Source organism: Dipodomys merriami, unplaced genomic scaffold, assembly GCF_024711535.1.
Source record: "Dipodomys merriami isolate MVZ:Mamm:240054 unplaced genomic scaffold, mDipMer1.0.p SCAF_1, whole genome shotgun sequence".
NCBI classification, from domain to species: domain Eukaryota; kingdom Metazoa; phylum Chordata; class Mammalia; order Rodentia; family Heteromyidae; genus Dipodomys; species Dipodomys merriami.
The window spans coordinates 19,800,003-19,821,021 of NW_027202270.1; the positions used below are offsets into that span (position 1 = coordinate 19,800,003).

The 21,019-nt window shown below is 41.1% G+C and overlaps 1 protein-coding gene across 12 annotated transcripts in view; it reads left to right on the plus strand.

Moving 5' to 3' along the window:
- Positions 1–18,981: 18,981 nt before the first annotated feature.
- The window catches only part of Fn1 (fibronectin 1), a 69,663-nt gene continuing 67,625 nt past the window's right edge, over positions 18,982–21,019 (plus strand). For all 12 annotated transcript variants that reach the window (XM_070017634.1, XM_070017643.1, XM_070017695.1 and 9 more), the window contains exons 1-2: positions 18,982–19,408; positions 20,400–20,528. In XM_070017634.1, coding sequence (XP_069873735.1) covers positions 19,237–19,408; positions 20,400–20,528 — 301 coding nt within the window. In that variant the 5' untranslated portion in view covers positions 18,982–19,236. The remainder of the gene's footprint in view (positions 19,409–20,399; positions 20,529–21,019) is intronic.

Genomic DNA, 21,019 nt, shown 5'->3' on the forward strand with positions numbered 1-21,019 from the left:
AAACTCTTTCTCTTCAGCCTAAAAGAACAGTTGGGCAGCATCAAAAGTTTCCCTGAACAGAAGGCCAACAACAACAAAACAAGATTCAGAGCGTATGACTGAGCTAGGAATTCTTACAAATTTCAAAACAGTGCATGAGCACCTCTTGAGAACAAAGAAAGAACAATTTTCATTGACCTAAATTCTTATCTAAGAACCCAAAAATTGTGTCTTTGTTATGCAACCTAAAATATAAATATTTTTTTCCTTTAGCTTTAACATACCTAAACCAAAAGTCACAAAAGATAAACTCAATACAAGCAGGTGTAATGTTTCGATCCCACAGAAAGGATCCTGAGACAAAGTCAAGACCAAGCGGCTCCCCCTAGTTGTCATTGGGGGCATGATGGTTATTATCAACTCTGGAAACACATTTCTGGTGAAGCCTAACTGTAAGATGGGGAAGAGAGGGACAAACAAACAACAACCTAGTGCCGGTAACTGGTAGCTCATGTCTAAATCCTCATTACTTAGGAGGCTAGGATCTGAGAATCCCAGGTCAAAGCCAGCCAGGCAGAAAAGTCCATGAGACTTTTATCTCCAATTAAACCAGCAAAAAGCTAGAAGTGGAGATGTGGCTCAAGTAGAAGAGAACTAGCCTTAAGCAAAAAAGCCAAGCAAGAACAAGAGACACTGGGTGTCTCTGAGACACCAAAACAAACAAGTCATGTATTTTGACCATTGCTGCCGCAAGCAATGTACAAGGTCATTCTATTCATCCTAAGAACAAAAGGCTGTTGCTAATTCACAAATTATGGCCAGCACACTAAAATACAGCTTATTCTTAGAACATTTTTTGTGTGTGCGTACACAGATACTTTGCAGAACTAACAAAGAAATACTAAAAAATGCTTGTAAAGGATTTTTTTTTTTTTTTTTTTTTTGGTGGGTTGTGAGGCTTGAACTCTGGGCCTGGGCTCTGACCCTGACCTTTTGTGCTCAAGGCTAGCATTCTACCACTTGAGCCACAGCACCACTTACGGTTTTCTTGGTTGTTAGTTAGAAATAAGAGTCTTACAAACTTTCCTGCCCAGGCAAGCTTTGAACCACGATTCTCAGATCTCAGCCTCCTGAGTACTAGGATTACAGGCATGAGCCACCAGTGCCTGGCACAAAGGATCTTTTTATAAATCCATATAGACTACAGATGTGGTGATTAACACCTTGATTTGTAAAAATGTATTCCAAACTGTTCTTTTTTTCTTAATACATTGTAAATGTTCTTTGTTGTTGTTTTTGCAAGCACATACCTGTTGGGTAGGTGTAACCTATTTTACTAACATAAAAGACAAAAATCAGGGCTGGGAAGTTGGCTCAGTGGTAGAGTGCTTGCCTTGCATGCATGAGGTCCTGGGTTCGATTCCTCAGCACCACATAAGTAGAAAAAAGCCAGAAGAGGTGTTGTGGCTCAAGTGGTAGGGCGCTGAGGGACAGCACCCAGACCCAGAGTTCAGCCTCCATGACCGACAGAAAAAAAAAAAAAGGCAAAAATCAGGAAAGGTTTACATCCTTATCTGCTTGGGTTGGTCCTACAGAGGACTTGAAAGTCCTCAGCATGATAGTAGAGTTCTCAGAGGGTCTCTCTAGGCGTCAGCACCAAGAGATTGTCCAGCCTTTGTTTAACTGCTGTAGCCCCGCACCTTCTGAATGGCTCTTACCATCAGGAAGTTCATCCTTACATGGAAGTAAATAGATTTATCTACTTTCTATCCATTGTCATGACAATCAAACTGCACTTAAGACTATGGCTATTTTGTTCTTATCTTACTGGTTATTTGGGGGTGGGGAGAGACAGGGGTGTCTGAGCTTTTGTGCTCAAGACTAGTACTATACCACTTGAGCCATAACTCCACTTCTGGCTTTTGCTAGTTAACTGGAGATAAGAGTCTCAAGGATTTTTCTGCCCTGGTTGTCTTTGAATCTATATCCTCAGATCTCACCTTCCTGAATAGCTAGGATTATAGGTGTGAACTACTGGTGCTGGCTATGGGTTATTATTTAATTATAGATCTTTATCTAGACAAATAAGAATTTAATACTTTTCTTCTCTCAAAATATGCTCTACATCCAACATCAATTTGTATTTCTCAAATTCCAAAAATTGGGATTTTGAGCTCTACATGGCATAATCCCAAACATTATCTCAGGAGACTTCGAAACCATTTCTAAGGGTTTGTTGTTTTTTTTAAAACACATGAACTCAAGATTGTGAAAATGAACTCTAACTCCTTAGAAGTTTTTCTTCTCCCATTTATTTGCATCAATTCTTTGTACAAGGAGGATCATCTTATGTATCTGTGGACGCCTGTGAATCTATGAATCTTGGTCAGATTCACTCTCGTCAGCCCTCCTTTCCATCAAAACCAACATCAATGGGCTGGGAATGTGGCTTAGTGGTAGAATGCTTGCCTAGTATGCATGAAGCACTGGGTTTGATTCCTCAATACCACATACACAGAAAAAGCTGAAAGTAATGCTGTGGCTCCAGTGGTAGAGTGCCAGCCTTGAGCAAAAGTAGTTCAGGGACAGTGCCCAGGCCCTGAGTTCAAGCCCCAGGACTGGCAAAAAAAAAAAAAAAAAAAAAAAAAAGAACAACAAAAAATCAATAAGCTTGAGTATCTTCTTTTCATGCATGTATATGAAGTATTTAGACCATTTCTACCCTCTTCACCCTCCCCTTGCTCCTCCCCCACCAAAAAAACAGGACCTATTTTACATTCCTGTCACTTTTTTTTAGTGTATGCTAATTGTTCTAAAAGGTTTCACTGTGATATTTGCCACATGCATACACAGTCCTTTAATCAGAGTGACTGTCACTTACTTTTGCTTTCTCCATCCTCCCTACCCCTATTCTTCAACAGCTTTCACTGAGTTTCATTTTGCTATCTTCATTCACAGATCCAATGTGTTTCAGTATTGTTCACCTGCTAACATTATCCTTTCTTTTCCTACCCCATCCCCTCAAACAGAATTACTTTTTTTAAAAAAATAAAAAATCCTCCAAAATATAAATGCTAAACCTAAAATGTCAAAGTAAGCAACAGTAATATTAACACAGTTAATACCGAAGGTAAATGTTAAACACATGCATAAAACTCTTTGCAAAGAGCAAAGAATGTTTTCATTATAGACACATCTACTTGAAAAGTTATATTGCATTGCTTTACATGACACCTCTTGGTATTTCTTTTCTTTTTTTTTTTTAGTTTGTGAAAATCTATTTCTAGAGAACATGGCTAGTAGGAATTATGGGTGCAAATTTAGATGGAAAGTCTGCTCCTTGTTCCTGGTATTTGGTGTAAGCACAATCTCACACTCTTCTTTGCTCATTTCCCCCTCTTGTCTCTTTCTGAGGAACAACTGGGCTATAGATTTGAAAAGGAATAACCAGACAGGCCTGTTCTTCTCTGCCCTCCTTTCCCCCCCCCCTTAGGTAGGGAAATTGTTCCTTGAGATCTTTGTTGCTAGTCCCTGAAATTGATCTTGCTAAGAAGCCACGTAGCAAAGCAAGGTCTGCAACTGGTGAATTTGACTTCCTAGCATTGAGCACACCTTTCACTGAGCCACTCATTCCTCCCCCTCCCCCTACCCCCACCCCTCTCCCTCACCGCTACCAGTCATAGGTCTGGACCCCAGTCTGGGAGAGATTTTCTCTTTCACATGCTATACCCTCTCATCCTCTAAGGGTTCACAAAAGTGGTACATCTTGGAGTAAGAGAAATCTTTTGATGATACTTAAATGGAGGAAAAAGAAACAGCCTTTTTTCTTGCTAGAAATAAAGTGTTGGCTCTTTACCTGAATTTAGAAACAAAAGTAAAATTAGGGTATAAACCATATTTTTTGCTAATATGTAAGTTCTAATATTCTGGTTACATGCATATTCAGGCATGAATGCTTAGCAAGTATTAGTGTATCATTCCATTTTGGAGCAGTGTGTGTGTGTGTGTGTGTGTGTGTGTGAGAGAGAGAGAGAGAGAGAGAGAGAGAGAGAGAGAGAGATTGAATTCAGGAGCTTGTGCTCTGGTTTTCTCACGCAAGGCGGTAGCTTTACCACTTGAGTCACACTCCATTTCTGGCTTTTTGGTGGTTCATTAGGGATAAGTCTCTCCAAGCTGACTTCAAACCTTGATCCTCAGATTACAGCCATCTGAGTAGCTAGGATTAACTGGCATGAGCCACCAGCATTTGGCTATTTGGGAACACTTTATAAAGCAAAGTAATAAATAGAGGTTTTTCTTTTTAATTTTTAGGCCCAACGAATAAGAAATAATCTAATTCATCACATGTGGCTTACAAACACAGAACCGAAGCACAGAGATTTAAACATAACATTAAGGAAGCACAGACAGATCTCAGCAGAGCAAGGACCAGAGTGCCAATTACATTAAAATGTCCATGAAATCCAAAACATAAATACTGTTTTATACAGTAAGCTTATACATCTTTGCAATTTACTAATGACAGGGGTAGAATGTAATTCTATGCAGCTTTTACAAAAAGACAGTGATCTAGTTTTTAAAAAGGTATTTTTACCATAATCATAAGGCACATCATGAATAAGATTAATAAATAAGCTAATACCTATCAATCCTTCCAGATTAAATATATTTTTAGCATTTGATAGTAATTACATAATGACATGTTACAGAACACCAGTTAATTTTCATCACCAATAGATTTTCTTCATAGATTGACAACTTAGACTGAGCTACACTACTGCAGATTCTAGATCATACTCCTGAAATTGAACAGGAGCCAGGTGCCCATGGTTTGTGCCTGTAATCCTAGCTACTCAGGAGGCTGAGATCTGAGGTTCATGGTTTGAAGCCAGCCTGGGCAGAAGAGCTCCCTTGAGACTCTTATCTCCAATTAACCACTCAAAAACGAAGTGGCGCTGTGGCTCAAAGTGATAAAGCTCTAACCTTGAGCAAAAGAGAGCTCAGGTACAGTGCCCAGGCCCTGAGTTCAAACCCCATGATCAACAACATGTACAATATATATATATATATATATATATATATATATATATATGAACAGATAAAGCAAGGAAATATACAAATTATATGTAATAACTGAATCCATGAGACACTTCTTTTTGTCAATATTAACGATATCTTACGAGTTAAGCTTTAAGCTATCTGCAGCCCAAGCTTCACATAATATCCTCGATTTTGTCTTGAACAATAACTACTATTCCCAATTTTCATATTTTTATGTACGCTAAGGTCACTGGAACCTTACTGTCTTCTTTCACATCAGCAATTTTGACAGGACAGATTTCTTTGAATTTTGCTGCTTAGGCAAAAGTCCCAATGCTGAAGTGATAGGTGGTAAACATAAAATAAATCACAAGAGCTGACACATTATTTGGGAGAATGGCATAAAAGATACAGTATCTCAAGTCAAAGCAGATCGAGAGTACAGAATCAGCAGCTGAAAGCTGTCTTGCCCTCAGGAATTGTTACTGCTGACTTGTTGAAGCCAGAGTAGTATATTAAGCCAGGTATGGTACCTCATGCCTGTAATCCTAGCTTCTAAAAAGGCTGAGATCTGAGGATCATAGTTAGAAGCCAGCCTGGGCAGGAAAGTCCATAAGACTCTTATTTCTAACTGACCGCCCCAAAACTGGAAGTGGTGCTGTAGGTCAAAGTGGTAGAGTACCAGCCTTGAGTGGAAAAAGCTCAGGGATAGCACATGGGTCCTGAGTTTTAAGTCTGAGGACTGACAAAAACAAAACAAAAAGGCCCAAGCTGTTTAGTTATTGTTTTTGTTTTTCCTCTTTGCACTTTCCAAAAGGAACCAAAGTAATTCTCATTTGTCCTAGGTTTGATTGCTCAGTACCACATAATCAGAAAAAGCCAGAAGTGGCGCTGTGGCTCAAGTGGTACAGTGCTAGCCTTGAGCAAAAGAAGTTCAGAGATAGTGCCCAAGCCCTGAGTTCAGGCTGACAAAAAAAAAAAAAAAAGATTGCCATGGATTTTGGTAGTACAACTATCTCGTTTACCCTGATCTCTCACTGTCCTTTCTACCTGAAGAGTTGATGAAAATGAGAACTGCAAACTACATCTCAGCAGGGGAATATTTAAAAGTCTTCACTTTAAGTCAGGGTCTTGGAAGTTCTTGTTTCTTTTGTGTGTTGTGTTTTATTTTATTTTTAATCAAAAGATAAATAATGCTATAGGATTTGTAATAAAAACCAGGTGTTCTTGATCATCTTTTTTCTCTACCATCTTTTTTCTCCATCTTTTTTCTCTACCATCACCTTATCACTCCCTGTACACACCTCCCCTTCTCGCTTCCCAATTCCATCATGATTTCTGATATAGTCCATCTTTCATTCCTTGGTGCTGCCTTACTGTTTAATTTCTGAGGGTTAATTCTAGGCCTCTGGATGTCCATACAAATATATATACCCATATTTGTTGTATTTATGCAATGTCTTCCCTCTCTACAGGTTCTAACTTGCTACTTTCAATTTTCATTTTCTTTTACCCCTTAAAGTGTTCCTTTTTCACAACTTTCTATCTTCTATAAGACTTCTTTTAATCTTCACTTTGGAGATAGGATACATGAACAACGTGGGGGATAAATTAGTCTCTGTCTAGGTAGAACAAGGATGAAATTGAAGATGTCTACTTGAACCCAGTGTAGACTTTTCAAACATTTCTTAGTCTCATATTTCCCCCTATCTTCCAGGTACCTGCTTTCTATTATTAAGTTTCTTCGTTTTTTTTTTTTATTTGTTTGTTTGTGGCAGTGTTGGGGCTTGAATTTAGATCTTTGCATTGAATTATCTTTTCTGCTCAAGGCTGGCTCTCCATCGTTTGAATCACAGCTCCACTTCTGGTTTTTGCTAGCTAAATGGAGTTAAGAGTCTCACAGACATTTTTTGCCCAAGGGCTTTGATATACAATCCTCTGAACTCAGCATCCAAAGTCCTAATGCTTTGTAAAAACTGCCTACTTGCCCAAACAAGAGTGCAAAGCCCTTCAGTTCAAGCCTTAGTACCAGTGCCAAAAAAAAAATGTTTATAAAACTATTGCAGAAAAGAATCAATGCAAAAAATGCAAGAGCTAAGATGGGCACTGGAAGCTCATGCCTGTCATCCTACTATTCAGGAGGATTGAGGATCACTGTTCAAGGCTAATCTGGGCAGGAAAGTCCATGAGACTCCAATTAACCACCAGAAAACCGGAAGTGGAGCTGTGGCTCAAAGTGGTACAGCACTAGCCTTAAGCAAAAGAGCTCAGGAACAGTGCCCAAGCCCTGAGTTCAAGCTCCACAACCGACATAAAATAAAATAAAATAAATCAAAGAGCTATAATAATACACTAGACCATGCAGAAAGAGTACATGTATAATCAAAACAAGGAGAAGAATATTAGATTGGGTCAGAATGATCAGAGAAATCCTCTGCTGCCTCATCCTCATCCTCCTGCTGGTTTTTCTCTTGCACATAGAGGTTGCAATCACCACCAGTAGCAACTTCACACAGAACATAAATTATACCTCCCTGTTGACATACTAATTATGCTAAATGATAACAGATCCCATTATTATCTCCCAATTAGCTTAGCAACCATTTGATTCAACCCCTAGAAATGCCATGCTTCTAATAGCTATTTTGTGTGTTGTCTTCCCTCCCCTCTTTGGGCTTTGAATTTAACTTTCCTCCAATTTCAGTTTTTCATATCATGGAAAATAAAATTTGTTTTCAAGCATCAGACTGGTAGAAGAGGATACAATACTCTATAAGTGAGAAAGGAATATCAAAACAACAGTTTTTTTTTAAAAAGATGTAATTAAAAAAAAAACTGCAAGAAGTGATCCATTTCATCAGGCTGAAAATAATCACTACAGACATCCTAAAAACACATAATAATAAAAATCCCAACTTGTAGTTGAAGTAAGTTGCCAGACAAGGATAACATCTTTTCAAGTTATTGATGAGTCTATTGAAAACTGCAAGGATACAACACTGACTGCTGACATGGAGCAGAGGGCACAGACTTACCGTTTCACATGCAACATCTTACTGCAACGCCATCCATTGCTGATGGGCTTGCAAAATGTACAAGCAAATTAGGAAAGCAGGTGTTTTTTTTTTAGGAAAAAATGTTAAAAATTCACCTGTCGTATGATTCTGCCAATTCATTTCTAAATATTTACTCAAGAAAATAAAAAGAGAGCATCTGATGGTGCAAAGAATGAACTATGGATGAAAGAAATAAGCCAAATCTCAAAGGCTGGTTGTCAGCAACTCACACCTGTAATCCTCGCTACTCAGGAGGCTGAGATCTGAGGATCATGGTTTAAAACCAGTCCATGAGACTCTTATCTCCAATAAATTACTCAAAAACCAAAAAAGCAGAAGTGAAGCTGTGGCTGTGGCTCGAGTGGTATAACACTAGTTTTGAGCAGTGCACGCGTGTGCATTACCCCTAACCACCCCCCACAATCTCAAAATTCTGAGTCAAAGAGCCAGATATAAATGATCACATAAAACTCTAGAAAATGCAAACTAATCAGAGGGATGGGAAGCAGATAAGGGGTAGTCAGGGGACAAGAAAAGCAAGATAGTAAACTTATCTTAATTGTGAATCAACTCCTGGGTATATACATATGTCAGTACTTTATTGTACCCATTAAATATGTATAGTATATGCAACAATGCCTCAAGAAAAGCTGTTAAAACCAGAAAGCAACATTTTAGGGCAAGCAATAAACCCATGTTTCTTTTTTAAAACCTTGCAACGTTCTAATCATGTTCCCTCTACATGATTTATCCTAATTTGAGAACAACCAGAATCAGTTTGCTGAAATATTTGAGTTGGTTGTTTAAGCTGTAACTTCATCTAAGCAGTTGCAATTAGTCCATAATTAAAAACCACATTTGAAAAAAGAACAGTAAAAGAGAAACATTTTCATTAGCAAAGAAAACTGCCTTCTAATTTACTAATTTGTGTGTACCTACCATGAAAAACTCAGTTCCTCAGAAGGGAAAAAAAATGTTGCAGTAAAATTCCATACTATATTTACTTTATATTGCTGTTTTTAAACCTCACTAAGTTTATACTTTGGATCCACAAATATTTGTGTTATTTTGCTTTAAAACTTAACTGGACAAAAGAAACAGGAAGATTAAGTCAGTGCTGAAGTTGGTAAAGTATCAGGAATCTTTCAGAATGTTATTTCAACTGGCAAAAATGTTACCATTTTGCAAAATAAGATATATTATCAAATATCCTTAAGATGAACCATACAGAAATTACTGCTCACACATAACTAACAATGACATTGTGATTACTTTTGAATTTTTTTTTAGCTTTCCTTACTCATATGTTATTTATTTATTTATTTATTTATTTTTTGAGGAATTTAATTTTATTTTATTTGAGAACATACTGTACAGAGGGGCTACAATTACATGGGCAGGATAATGCATACATTTCTTACCAAGCATTGCAGCCTCCTCCTTTGTTTACCCTTCACCTCCCTTCCCAGCCTCCCCCCTCCCCCTACTTTTGAATTTTAACCTAACTCCCAAATAAACAGATTCTCTCATTCTCAGAGATGAGTTGAAGAATCTCCAGAATATTATAAGAAGTTTCAAAGAACTGTAGGAAAGTTGTGCTCCTATATAACACATTGTGTTGTAAAATTAAAGTTATGACAAATTGGGTGTGGTGGTACACACCTATATTCTCAGATGCTCAAGAAGCAAAGGCAGGTGCAACAAGACTTTGAGGTCAGCCTGGGCAAAGTTAGCAAGACCCTTGTCACTAAAACCAAATTTACAAAGGAAAAAGGAAAAAAAAGCTGGCAATGTAGCACAAATGTAGAGCACCCGTCTAGTATTTGCAAAGTTCTGGATTCAACTGGGAAAAAAAAAAAAAGACAAGCTGAGTGCTGGTGGCTCATGCCTGTACCCTAACTACTCAGGAGGCTGAGATTTGAGGATAAAGGTTCAAAGTCAGCTGAGTAGGAAAGTTTGTAAGATTCCAATTAGACATCCCAAAAGCTGGAAGTGGAGTTGTGGTTCAAGTGGTAGAATATTACCCTTGAACAAAAAAAAATTTAGGGACAGTGCCTAGGCCCCGAGATCAAGTCACAGGTCCAATACAAACACCCCCCCCCCCCACACACACACACATATGATTAAAGTTGTAACAGATACTTGTTTGCTTTTGATAGAAATTTACAGCTGGGCACTTGTGGCTAACCCCTTCTAGTCCTAGCTACTCAGGAGGCTGAGATCTGAGGATCTTGGTTTGAAGCCAGCCTGGGCAGAAAAGTCCCCATGAGACTCTTATCTTCAGTTAACTACTCAAAAACCGGAAGTAACACTGTGGCTCAAAGTGGTAGAGTGCTAAACTTTGAGCAAAAGAGCTCAGGAACAGGCCCTGCATTCAAGCCTCATGACCTACAAAACAAAAGGATACATTATCATCAGAGAGAGGAGAATAAGTCCATTCAATATATGAGAAATGAGAGGCAAAACCATTATACAATATTAGTTGCTAACTTTGGAAAATAATTCATATCCTAAATTTATTGTGCTACCATTTAAGTCTAAAAATCATAACTTATGTGATTTGCTCATGTCATGATTACAGACTTTTAGGATGTGGATGGTCAGGGTTACAGCAGGAAACAAAATTCAAGTAACTTCTACTAGAGGACTTTGGAGGAGGCACTGTCATTAAGCAATTATTCCCCCCAAGGGATTAAGAAAAGGGGTTGGGCCAGGCACTGGTGGCTCCTGCCTGTAATCCTAGTTAACTCTGGAGGCTGAGATCTGAAGATCATAGTTCAAGGCTAGCCGTGGTAGGAAAAGTCCATGAGCCATCAGTCCCTAGCTGGATGAGAGATTTTTTTTTCTTTTTTTTTCTTTTTTGTCGGTCGGGGGGCCTGAACTCTGGGTGTGGGCGCTGTCCCTCAGCAATTCAGCTCAAGGCCAGCACTCTACCACTTGAGCCACAGTGCCACTTCCAGCTTTTTCTGCTTATGTGGTGCTGAGGAATTGAACCCAGGGCCTCATGAATGCAAGGCAAGCACTCTACCACTGAGCTACCTTCCTAGCCTACCTCATTTGCCTTACCTGATTCCCATAACCAAACCCTCTTAGGACAAGATTGTCCCTAGTGAAAATGTTTGTTCTAAAGGGGGTGGCTGCCACCAGAAGCCAGGAAGTAAGGGGGGGGTGTCCCCTGACCTCTTGTCCATCTGCCCTCTTTGAAGCAACAGAGCCAGCCCAATAGTCCAAAAGGTCAGTGCAAAGCACAAGGAGCTGGAGGAAGATAACTTATAACTTGTGTGAGGGTACAATCACTTTTGGGAAAACCCTGAATGTCTTGCTCAGGAACATGAATGCGTCATGGACCTTAATTTAAATTCCAGCCCTGCTCTTCTCTCCTTGGATAAGCTTACTGACCATCTTTAAACCCTCGGAGCCTCCAATTTAAATGAGACTATTAATATCTATTCTGACAGTCACTTTGAGGATAAAGTCAAATAACATATGCAGAACACTTAGTACTGTGGCTGGCTGGACAGTCACAATGTGAGCACTTGAAAGTGTTTATCATTTACCCTTTTTCTTTTTTTGGACTCATTCAGTATTTGCCAAGCACTTGCCGTAAGGTACACTGGGAGCAAGGCTGGGCACACAGAGGAAATAAGCCAGACACTCTGCCTCCATCATACTTGTAGTCTAGTGGAAAGTTCCCAGTAACCATCTTCCATATTTGACTTAAAACTCCCAAATCAGGAGCTGTGGCTGTGGCTAGGGGTAGAGTGTGTGCTTAGCATGGGTGAGGCCCTGGGTTAAATCTCCAGCATCAAAAGAAAAAATATATTAGAGAAGAAAAAAGAAGAGGGAAGAGGAGGGGGGCCGGGAGAGGGAAAGGGAGGGAGGAGGAGAGAAGAGAACTGAATGGGTCTCATATTGAAGACAACATTACCAAATGCTGCAGTCAATTGCTTTGTCCATATTTACTCCAAAAACAGATTGTTAAGGGATATCACAATATCTATGAGCTGGTGATTCAATAAATTTCATCACAGTGGTTTTTCTAAGCCTTATGTTCTCATTTATAAAGATGAGAGGATGAGAGTACTTACTTGTAAGAGTTGTTGATGAGGGCCAGGGATGACCTTCAGTGTTAGAGCACTTGCTTAACATGCTTAAAGCTCTGAAATCAATCCCCAACTCTGCAGAGGAAGGAAAGAAGGCAGGGAGGAAGGAAGGAAAGAAGGAAGGAAGGAAGGAAGGAAGGAAGGAAGGAAGGCAGGAAGAAAGGAAGGAAGGAAGGAAGGAAGGAAAGGAGAGAGGGAGGGGGAAAGAAAAAAAGAAAAAGAAAAAAGAAAGATGTCAATGGTTGAAAATGAACGCTTCTAAGGCACTTGTTCTCTTATTTGGCTATGATCAGCACTTGATATAGTCTAGCCATTTAGTTGTTTCTATGCATGTAAGCAGTTCCTCCATTTCCCATGTTTAAAATAAGAGCAATGTTAAACGAGATGCCAGTGGCTCACACCTGTAATTCTAGCTACTCCAGAGGCTGAGAACTGAGAATCAATTGGTTTGTAGCCAGCCCAGGACAGATAAATCCTAGAGATTCTAATAGCTAATTAACCACCTAAAAGCTAGAAGTAGAGGTATGGATCAAATGATAGAGCACCAACCTTGAGCAAGAAAAACTAAGGTAGCGTTCCAAGCCACAGTACTGGCACAATAAATTAATTAAAAAGATGCCGTTAAATGTCCATTTCCATTTCAGTTAACTTTTCCTAACAATGAACAAACACATCAAGTGTCTCTAGAAATGTTTCTATATACATTCAGGGATCAATATAGTTATGCTTTCACTTTACAATTCAGTTATAGATGCCCTTAATTTGGCAGTTAATTAGACAGAGAGAGTGGTTCTTAATCACCTATATCACAAGTCTATTGCTAACATAAAAGTTTGCTTAAGGCATAATATTTATCGTCATTTTTATGCATCTGATTCAACTTTTCTAACTAGAACTTGAAGTATGAAGTATGTGAATGTAAAATGGGCAGAAAATAAGTTAACTACTGAAAACTTTTCACAGCCACTCTTTTAGAACAAACTGCCAAAATAAAACAAACCAAAACTGGAAATAAAATACATCAAAATTGGAAAAAGGAGCAACAGCATACAAAACTAACAACTTCCCACAGAGACTGCTACCCATCTGGAGCAGCATTAAGGCTCTGTGACAATGTCTTGGTGAAGTGGCCCAGCAACACAATAGTTATTTTCATCTTTGTGAATGAATTTGACTTCATTGCACAACATTCTGGGAATGCAACCACATCACTTCAATGAAAGAAAACACTCCCCATTGAGAAGCAAAAGGCATCAGTTAAGGCCTGAAAAACTGCCGATAAAAAAAAAAAATACAAGCCAGGTGCCCGTGGCTCACACCTGTAATCCTAGCTACTCAGGACGCTGAGATCTGTGGAACTCAGTTCAAAGCCAGCTTGGGCAGGAAAAGTCTGTGAGACTCTTATCTCCAATAAACCACTCAGAAAACCGGAAGTGGTGCTGTGTTTCAAGTGGTAGAGGGCTAGCCTTGAGCTGAAGAGCTGAGGGACAGAGCCTAGGCCCAGAGTTCAAGCCCCACAACTGACAAAAACCAAACCAAACCAAAAAAAGTAATTTAAAATATAAACAAAATGCTTATTAAGTGAAAATTGGCTAGTGTTCATGGCATAAATGAACCCTGTTATCAAATACTTTCTCCCAAGTTAGGGGAGCCCTGTCTATTCTAGATGTAGTGATTGAATATTCTCTACCTATTGGGGGGCCCATGGGGCAGTTTACTGGGCTCATACCTGTGCTTAATGAGTAGCTGTTTTCCAAAGTTGGCTGTTTTCAAGAAAAGCAGAAGTGAAGCATTTTATGCAAAAAAAAAAAAAATCAAGATAAGGAAACAAAGCGGTTGCAATTTATCTCCATCCAGATGACCTACAGAAGACCTTGCAATTTGTAAATGTATTACTAGTTCTTCAGGCTGGAAGTTCCAGGGTTCACTGAGTCAATGACCTCCACCTACCTGAAAGAAATTAAGGACAAGACAAAAGCCAATGATCAGCCGACTATCATTTAAAGCTAACTTTTAAGTTCAAGAGGCTATTTTCTCTTCTTTCTTTTTATTTTTAGTTTTGGGTTGCTTTGTTTCTGAGACAGTATTGATATGTAGCCCAGTTTGGCCTCAAATTTATAATCCTCCTACTTTGGTCTCCTCAATCCTGGGATTATAGGCAATTGCTGCCATAAATCACTACAGTTATTTATTAGGGATTCTCTCTTTCCATCACCCTCTCTCAGTAGGCAAAGAATTTGGTTAGATAGAATACTGATTGTGACAAGTTTTTATTTGTCTTAAATTAATTTTTCACTTGGAAAAATATTGCCTTTCAAAACTTTTCCTTTAAACTGTTTTAATTTTAATCTTTCTAAATGAGTAGATCTGACAAATTATTTTCGTGTTAAACCAAATGCTTCTATGTTCAACCTTCAACTCAAATGAAGTAAATTTAATGTAAACTTTCCAAATTGTTCAAGCTCCTCATTAACCCTCTCTAAAAACAAACCATCTGAATAACATACCATGCATAAATGTGTGCTTCCCTCTACCTTTTTTTTTTAAAGGAAATGCTGAGAAAGCCCTATCACAGTGCTAATGCCAAGAAACAATGAGGCATAGTGCTAAATGAGGACTTGTCTGTCTCTACCACATATGTGTTATCACCAAATACTAAGCTTCCTAGCAAGTTGCTGGAATAGACATAATCAACCATTGTGTCGAAGACAAACTTCCCCTTAGAGAAAAGAATTGAGGACAACTATGTTTGCTATTGCCACTTCAGGGCCAACCCATGAAACACAATTAGAAAATGGTAAAAGTAGAACAGAATACAGACTTTTGTTTTGTAATTAATTAAAACAGTAGCCAGGCATTGTAATACTAGTTACTCAGGAGGCTAAGATCTGGGGCTGAGATCTCAAGATCAAAATTCAAAGCCAGCCCAGTCAGAAAAGTCCTCAAAACTCTTATCTCAAATTAACCAGAAAAAAGCTAGAAGAGAAGGTGTGGCCCAAATGGTATAGCCCAGCCTTGAGTGAAAAAACACAAGCCCTAGAGTACTGTACAGCACCAACAACCACCACAAAACCTGGTTGAAAGTAAGGCTCAAACAGCACAGTGCCTGCCCAGCAAGAGCAAAGCTCTGAGTTCAAACTCTAGTACTCTCTAAATAAATAAATAAAACTTAATTAAGGTAAAATTTACACATAATAAAGTTCATCCACATTCAGCCTATAATTGTAGGGTTTTTTTTTTTTAGTAATGTTACCAACTTTTACAGTGACCACACAGAGTTATTTTAGAATATTTCTATTACCATAATAAGATTTTTTTGTGTTCATTTATAATTTTGCTATGTTTACCTCCAAGTTGGAGTGATTTTTTTTAACATAGTTTCTCTTTGTTGTTGTTGTTGGTGGTGGTGGTGGTCATGGGGCTTGAACTCTGGGCCCAGGCGCTGTCCCTCAGCTCTTCAGCTCAAGGCTAGTGCTCTACCACTTTAGCTACAATGCTACTTACAAAGTGATTTTTTTTAATTGAGAAAGACCCCACCACATCAGAATTTATTTTATTTATTTTTTTGTGGTGGTGGGGCTTGAACCCTGGGCCTAGGCACTGTCTCTGAACTCTTCAACTCAAGACTAGTGCTCTACCACTTGAGCCACAGCACCACTTCCAGTTTTGGCGGTTATTTTGGAAATAAGAATCTCATGATGCTCAGGCTGACTTTGAATCACGATCCTCAGATCTCAGCCTCCTGAATAGCTAGGATTACAGGTGTGAGCCATCAGCACCCAGACACATCAGAATTTTTAATGGAGCCCAAGGACTCTAGTTATGTTTTTTGAGTTACAATGACTGTGGCCTTCAGATTTAATTATCTCCCAGTTACAGATTACAATGACAAGAAATTTTGATAAAAGAATTCTGTAGCAAACTCTTCAACTGAGAAAGGATCTCCATCCTCAAAATCAAAAATCAAAAAACCACTGGGTGCAAATGGTTCAAGCCTGTAATTCCAGCTACTCAAGAGGCTGAGCTCTGAGGATCGTGGTTCAAAGCCAGCCTGGGCAAGAAAGTCCATGAGACTCTTATCTCCAATGAACCATCAGAAAACCTGAAGTGGAGCTGTAAAAAGTGGTAGAGTTGCTAGCCTTGAGCAAAAAATCTTATGATAGTGCCCAGGCCCTGAGTTCAAGGCCCACAACCAACCAGAAAAAAAAAAATCAAAAGACCAAAAAACTAACTTTCAAGAAAACAGATAAACTCCCAAGCATTCCTATAAAATTCAAATATTATTATTACCTTTTTGCTTGTGAGATGTAATGGATTTTTCCAGTTCCTTAAATAAATTATATTTCTATGGAGTTAAAAGACAAAAATGTCTTCTAAAACATAAAAAAAACCCTTTGATAGGTATATTATTCTAATATATTTTGGGTACAGTAAATATATCAAATTTTCATGTTTGGAGGTTGACAAAATAACCACTAACCACTTCTTTCCTTCCTCCATAATCTACATATTTTAAGAAAACTTGTTTCAGGTTTATCTTGCTTACATTTTTTGATTTCCAGGTATCCTCCCTTCAGCAAGGAACATTCTGGTTTCCCAGAAATCTCCTAAATATTTCACAAGGCACCCTTTTACATTTGAAAGAGAAAACTGTTTTGTCGAATGATGATGAGAAATTCCAAAAAGACTCTAACCCAGACAGGATTCTAAATTTGGGGAAATCTATGGCACTCAGTCAACTCAGTTGCTCACCAAGATTCCTCAAGAGTTATTTTATACCACTTGCAGGAAATTGATATTTGCTGTGGGTTAAAAAAAATTCCTTACATCAATAACAACAAGTATTAGTTTTGTGTCTTAACTGTGTTGAGATTTTCTAGAACATAGAGTTCAACTTACCCCTATGGGCAATTGAAGGTAGGACTGTGGAGAAAATAAGTATCTTGCAGAAATAAGCATATTTTGCCAGTAGCTTTAATATATTCTCAAAGCAAGTGGGAACTTTTGAACTGCTCATATAAGGAAAAATATGTGGATTTTTGAAAAGCTATTCTGAAAGTTGTTTATCTCGTTTTAAAAGCAATTGAGGTAGGGTTTGTTGGGGCAAGGAGGCCGAAATTATGTTCGATGACTTGCTTAAATGTTCTCTTTTCTTTGTGGGTCATGGGGCTTGAACTCTGGGCCTGGGCGCTGTCCCTGCGCTCTTCGGCTCAAGGCTAGATAGCGCTCTACCACCTGAGCTACAGTGCCACTTCTGGTTTTCTAGTGGTTTATTAGAGATAGTCTCACGGACTTTCCTGCCCAGCCTGGCTTTGAACCGCGATCCTCAGATGTCAGCTTCCTGAGTAGCTAGGATTATAGGCGTGGGCCACCAGCGCCTGGCTAATCTTGGGAATCTTAAATAAAAATTTTGCACACATTTTTTTTTCAACAAAAAACGATGGAAACATTTTAACAAAATCTGGTGATGGAAGGGCCTGGGCAGGATGCGGACTTGTGTGATGGAAATTGCTGTGTGCCAAAGTAAAAAGCCAGTGCATTTTAGAAAGGCAAGTCTGTGAAAACTCTCCCGACCCCACCCCTCTGGCGTTTAGTGATTCAAACAAAATCTCGGCTTTGTGTTTAAGTAGCACGGAACGTGGCAAAGACTTTAATTTTAAAAAGTTTTCCTCTTTCCAACGGTCGGTCGGTCAGATTTCCCAACTGCATTGTGTATTCACTACTGATTTCCTGTCCAAAGAAAACGAGAGGAAGGAAGGAAGGAAGGAAGGAAGGAAGGGAGGAAGGAAGGAAGGAAGGAAGGAAGGAAGGAAGGAAGGAAGGAAAGGAGGGAGGGAGGGAAGGAGAAAGAAGAAAGGAAGAAAGAAAAAAAGGAAGGAAAGAGACTTCCAAGAAAGAAAGAAAGAGAGGGAGGAAGGAAGGAAGGAAGGAAGGAAGGAAGGAAGGAAGGAAGGAAGGAAGGAAGGAAAGGAAGGCAGCACAGACGCCCCTGAATTCTGAAACGTGGAAACTTGCTTTGTCTTTTCCAAAGAAAACTTTGCTCTCGGAGTCTCCCCCAGCAGGGCGCGCGCACTCGGGTGAGCGGTGAACTCGGGAAGGGACCCCGGTCCTCCCCGCCGGCCCCTCCAGCCCCGGCAGGTACAGATGGAGAAGCGGAGACGCCGGCCCGGGACACCGCCGAGTCCCCGCGCCCGGGACCGGCCGGCCCCGCCCCGGGACTGCCCAGCCTGGAGCCAGGTAGCGGCTCCGGGGGGCTTTCCTCCTGCCCGCGAACATCCTGGGAGCGTCGGCCCCCCGTGCGCCCCCCCCGGGGGGGCGGTGCACAGTTCTCCAACCCCACCGGTGCCCCGATGCAAAAAAGAAAACGAGAAGCGGGGTGGGGGGGGAACCTGCACCCCCGGCCCTGCCCTCCCCTCCCAGCCTACCCCCAATGGCCGCTGCCAGGCCTCCCCCACCCCCACGCCACAAACCCTCCCAGAAGTTGGGCGACCGCAAAGGAAACCGGAAAAAAAAGAGAAAAAAAAGTTCCCGGCCCACTCCCAGCGGCCGGCGGCCTCGCTTTTGTTCGGGGCGAACCCACCGTCCCGTGACGTCACCCGGGGCCCCAGCCAATCAGCGCGCGGGCTGAGGCGGCGGCGGGCGCACCGGGCGGGGGAGAGGGGTCGCGGGGGGGGGGGGGGGGGGGCCGGGCCTCCCTCCCTCCCCCCCCTCCCCCCCCGCGCCCGGGGCCCCCGAGGGCGGCGGAGGGGGGTGGGGCGGGAGGGGACCGTCCCATATAAACCCCGCAGCTTTCGAGACTCCGTCGCCCGCAACAGCTGCGCTGCACCCGGGGGAGGAGGAGAGGGAGTCCCGGGCTGGCGCGGAAGGAGAGCCCTGCAGCCTCGACTTCCCCGGTCCGTCCTCCCCGTCCCCCTCGGCCCCTCTCCCCGGGCTCTGCGGCCCCCTGGGCGTCAGCCCACCCGGAGGCCCCGGGAGAGACTTTGCACTGTAGGTGCAACTTGGTGACTCGTGAATCCCCGGGGTTCGAGGCGGCTGTCCCTCCACCCTCGCGATCCACGATGCCCAGGGGTCCGGGACCCCGGCTGCCGCCGCCGCCGCCGCTGCTGCTGCTGCTGACCGCGGCCTTGTGCCTGGGCACCGTGGTGCCCGCCGTCGGAGCCTCGAGGAGCAAGAGGCAGGCTCAGCAGATCGTGCAGCCCCAGTCCCCGGTGCCCGTCAGTCAAAGCAAGCGTGAGTACCGGCCGAGGGCTGGGAGCGGCGGGGACCGGGCTGGGTCTCGCCGCCGACCTAGACAGAAGTAAAGTTGTGGCTGAAGTTTTGCGTGCGTGTGCCCGTGCGTGTGCGCGTGTGCGCGCGTGCACGTCTCCAAACCAGCTGTGGGACACAAAAGGGTCCTGGTGTGAAAGGGTTGGCTTTGAGGGCTCAGCAGAGAGGAGATGGAGGGGGGGGGGGGAATCTGCCGTGTCCCCTGGTGTCCTGATGAATCCTGAGTGATCAAAGCATCTTTGTTCTAAAATACGAATTAATCAAAATGTGCATTGAAAGGAAAAAATGATACATGCCTATACAGTGCTCTTCTGGGATTCGTGTGGTTCTCATTGCTCCTCAGTTCTTTGTTATTAAGTGATTGGCGAGGTGGGGATGGGGAGAGAGGCTAGCTGAGTAGTTTGGTCGTTTGTAACAAACTTGCCCGAGGTGTAATTGGCTTAGATTGCTCTGAGAATTCCTCTGGAATTTTCTTCACCAAGAATTGAGATTGGAATTCCTCTTCCAATTTTTAAAAGACACACCCTCCCTTTCTTTCCCTGGGCTCAAGGAAACCTTAAAGTTACCCTTCTTGATTTATTTTTCCAAGATATTGAAGTTCCTTACATGGTTAAAATGTAATTTCAATTATCTGCCTTCCAAAGTGTTTCCACCGCTTTGATGTAGACCCCTGGCCAGATGGAAATGACATCATTTGTATAATGTTTAGTGAAGTTAAAAAAAAACCAACATAAATATCCACTTATCCAAATTGTGTTTACCTCTTTAGATAACTTGCTTAGTTTCCATGTCTATCATTTAGTAGAATACTGCTTTTTATTTTTTGTGATTAACTTAATTTTTTTTTTCTGAATTTGGTGCTCAGGCTCATCAATTCAGTTCTGTGAGAAAATTCCTTAATTTGGAAAAAGGAGGGATGGCAACGTAATAACATTTTTCCTTTGGTTATTTACAGCTGGTTGTTATGACAACGGGAAACACTATCAGATAAACCAACAGTGGGAACGCACCTACTTGGGCAATGCTTTGGTTTGTACATGTTATGGAGGGAGCCGAGGCTTTAACTGCGAGAGTAAACCTGAAAGTAAGTGGAGAGAAATCGGTCATCGGTCCTTAGTTGTTTTTTTTTTTAAACAGATGAAAAGGGCTGCATGTTCTTCAGTTTGCTTATGAAAGTAATCAGACACCATAATCCTAGTTACTCAGGAGGCTAAGAACTGAGGATCTCAATTTGAAGCCAGCTCAGGCATAAAAGTCCTTAATTCCAGTTAATCAGCAAAAAGCCAGTAGTGGAGGTGTGACTCAAGTGCTCCCACTCCAGCCTTGACTGGAAAAAGCCAACCAAGAGTGCAAAGCCCTAAGTTTAAGCTGCAGTATGGGTACACACACACATACAGAGTTGATTGGGAAGTCATCCTAAGATTTTTTACTGTTTTATAAGCCAAAAAACACATTATATTGTAAAGTGGTTTGTCAACTGCAGTCCAGTGAAAAAAACCACTAACTACTTAACATACCTTGAAGACCTATGACATATTTCTTGTAAATCATAGCAGTTCATTCAGAAAAGTCATA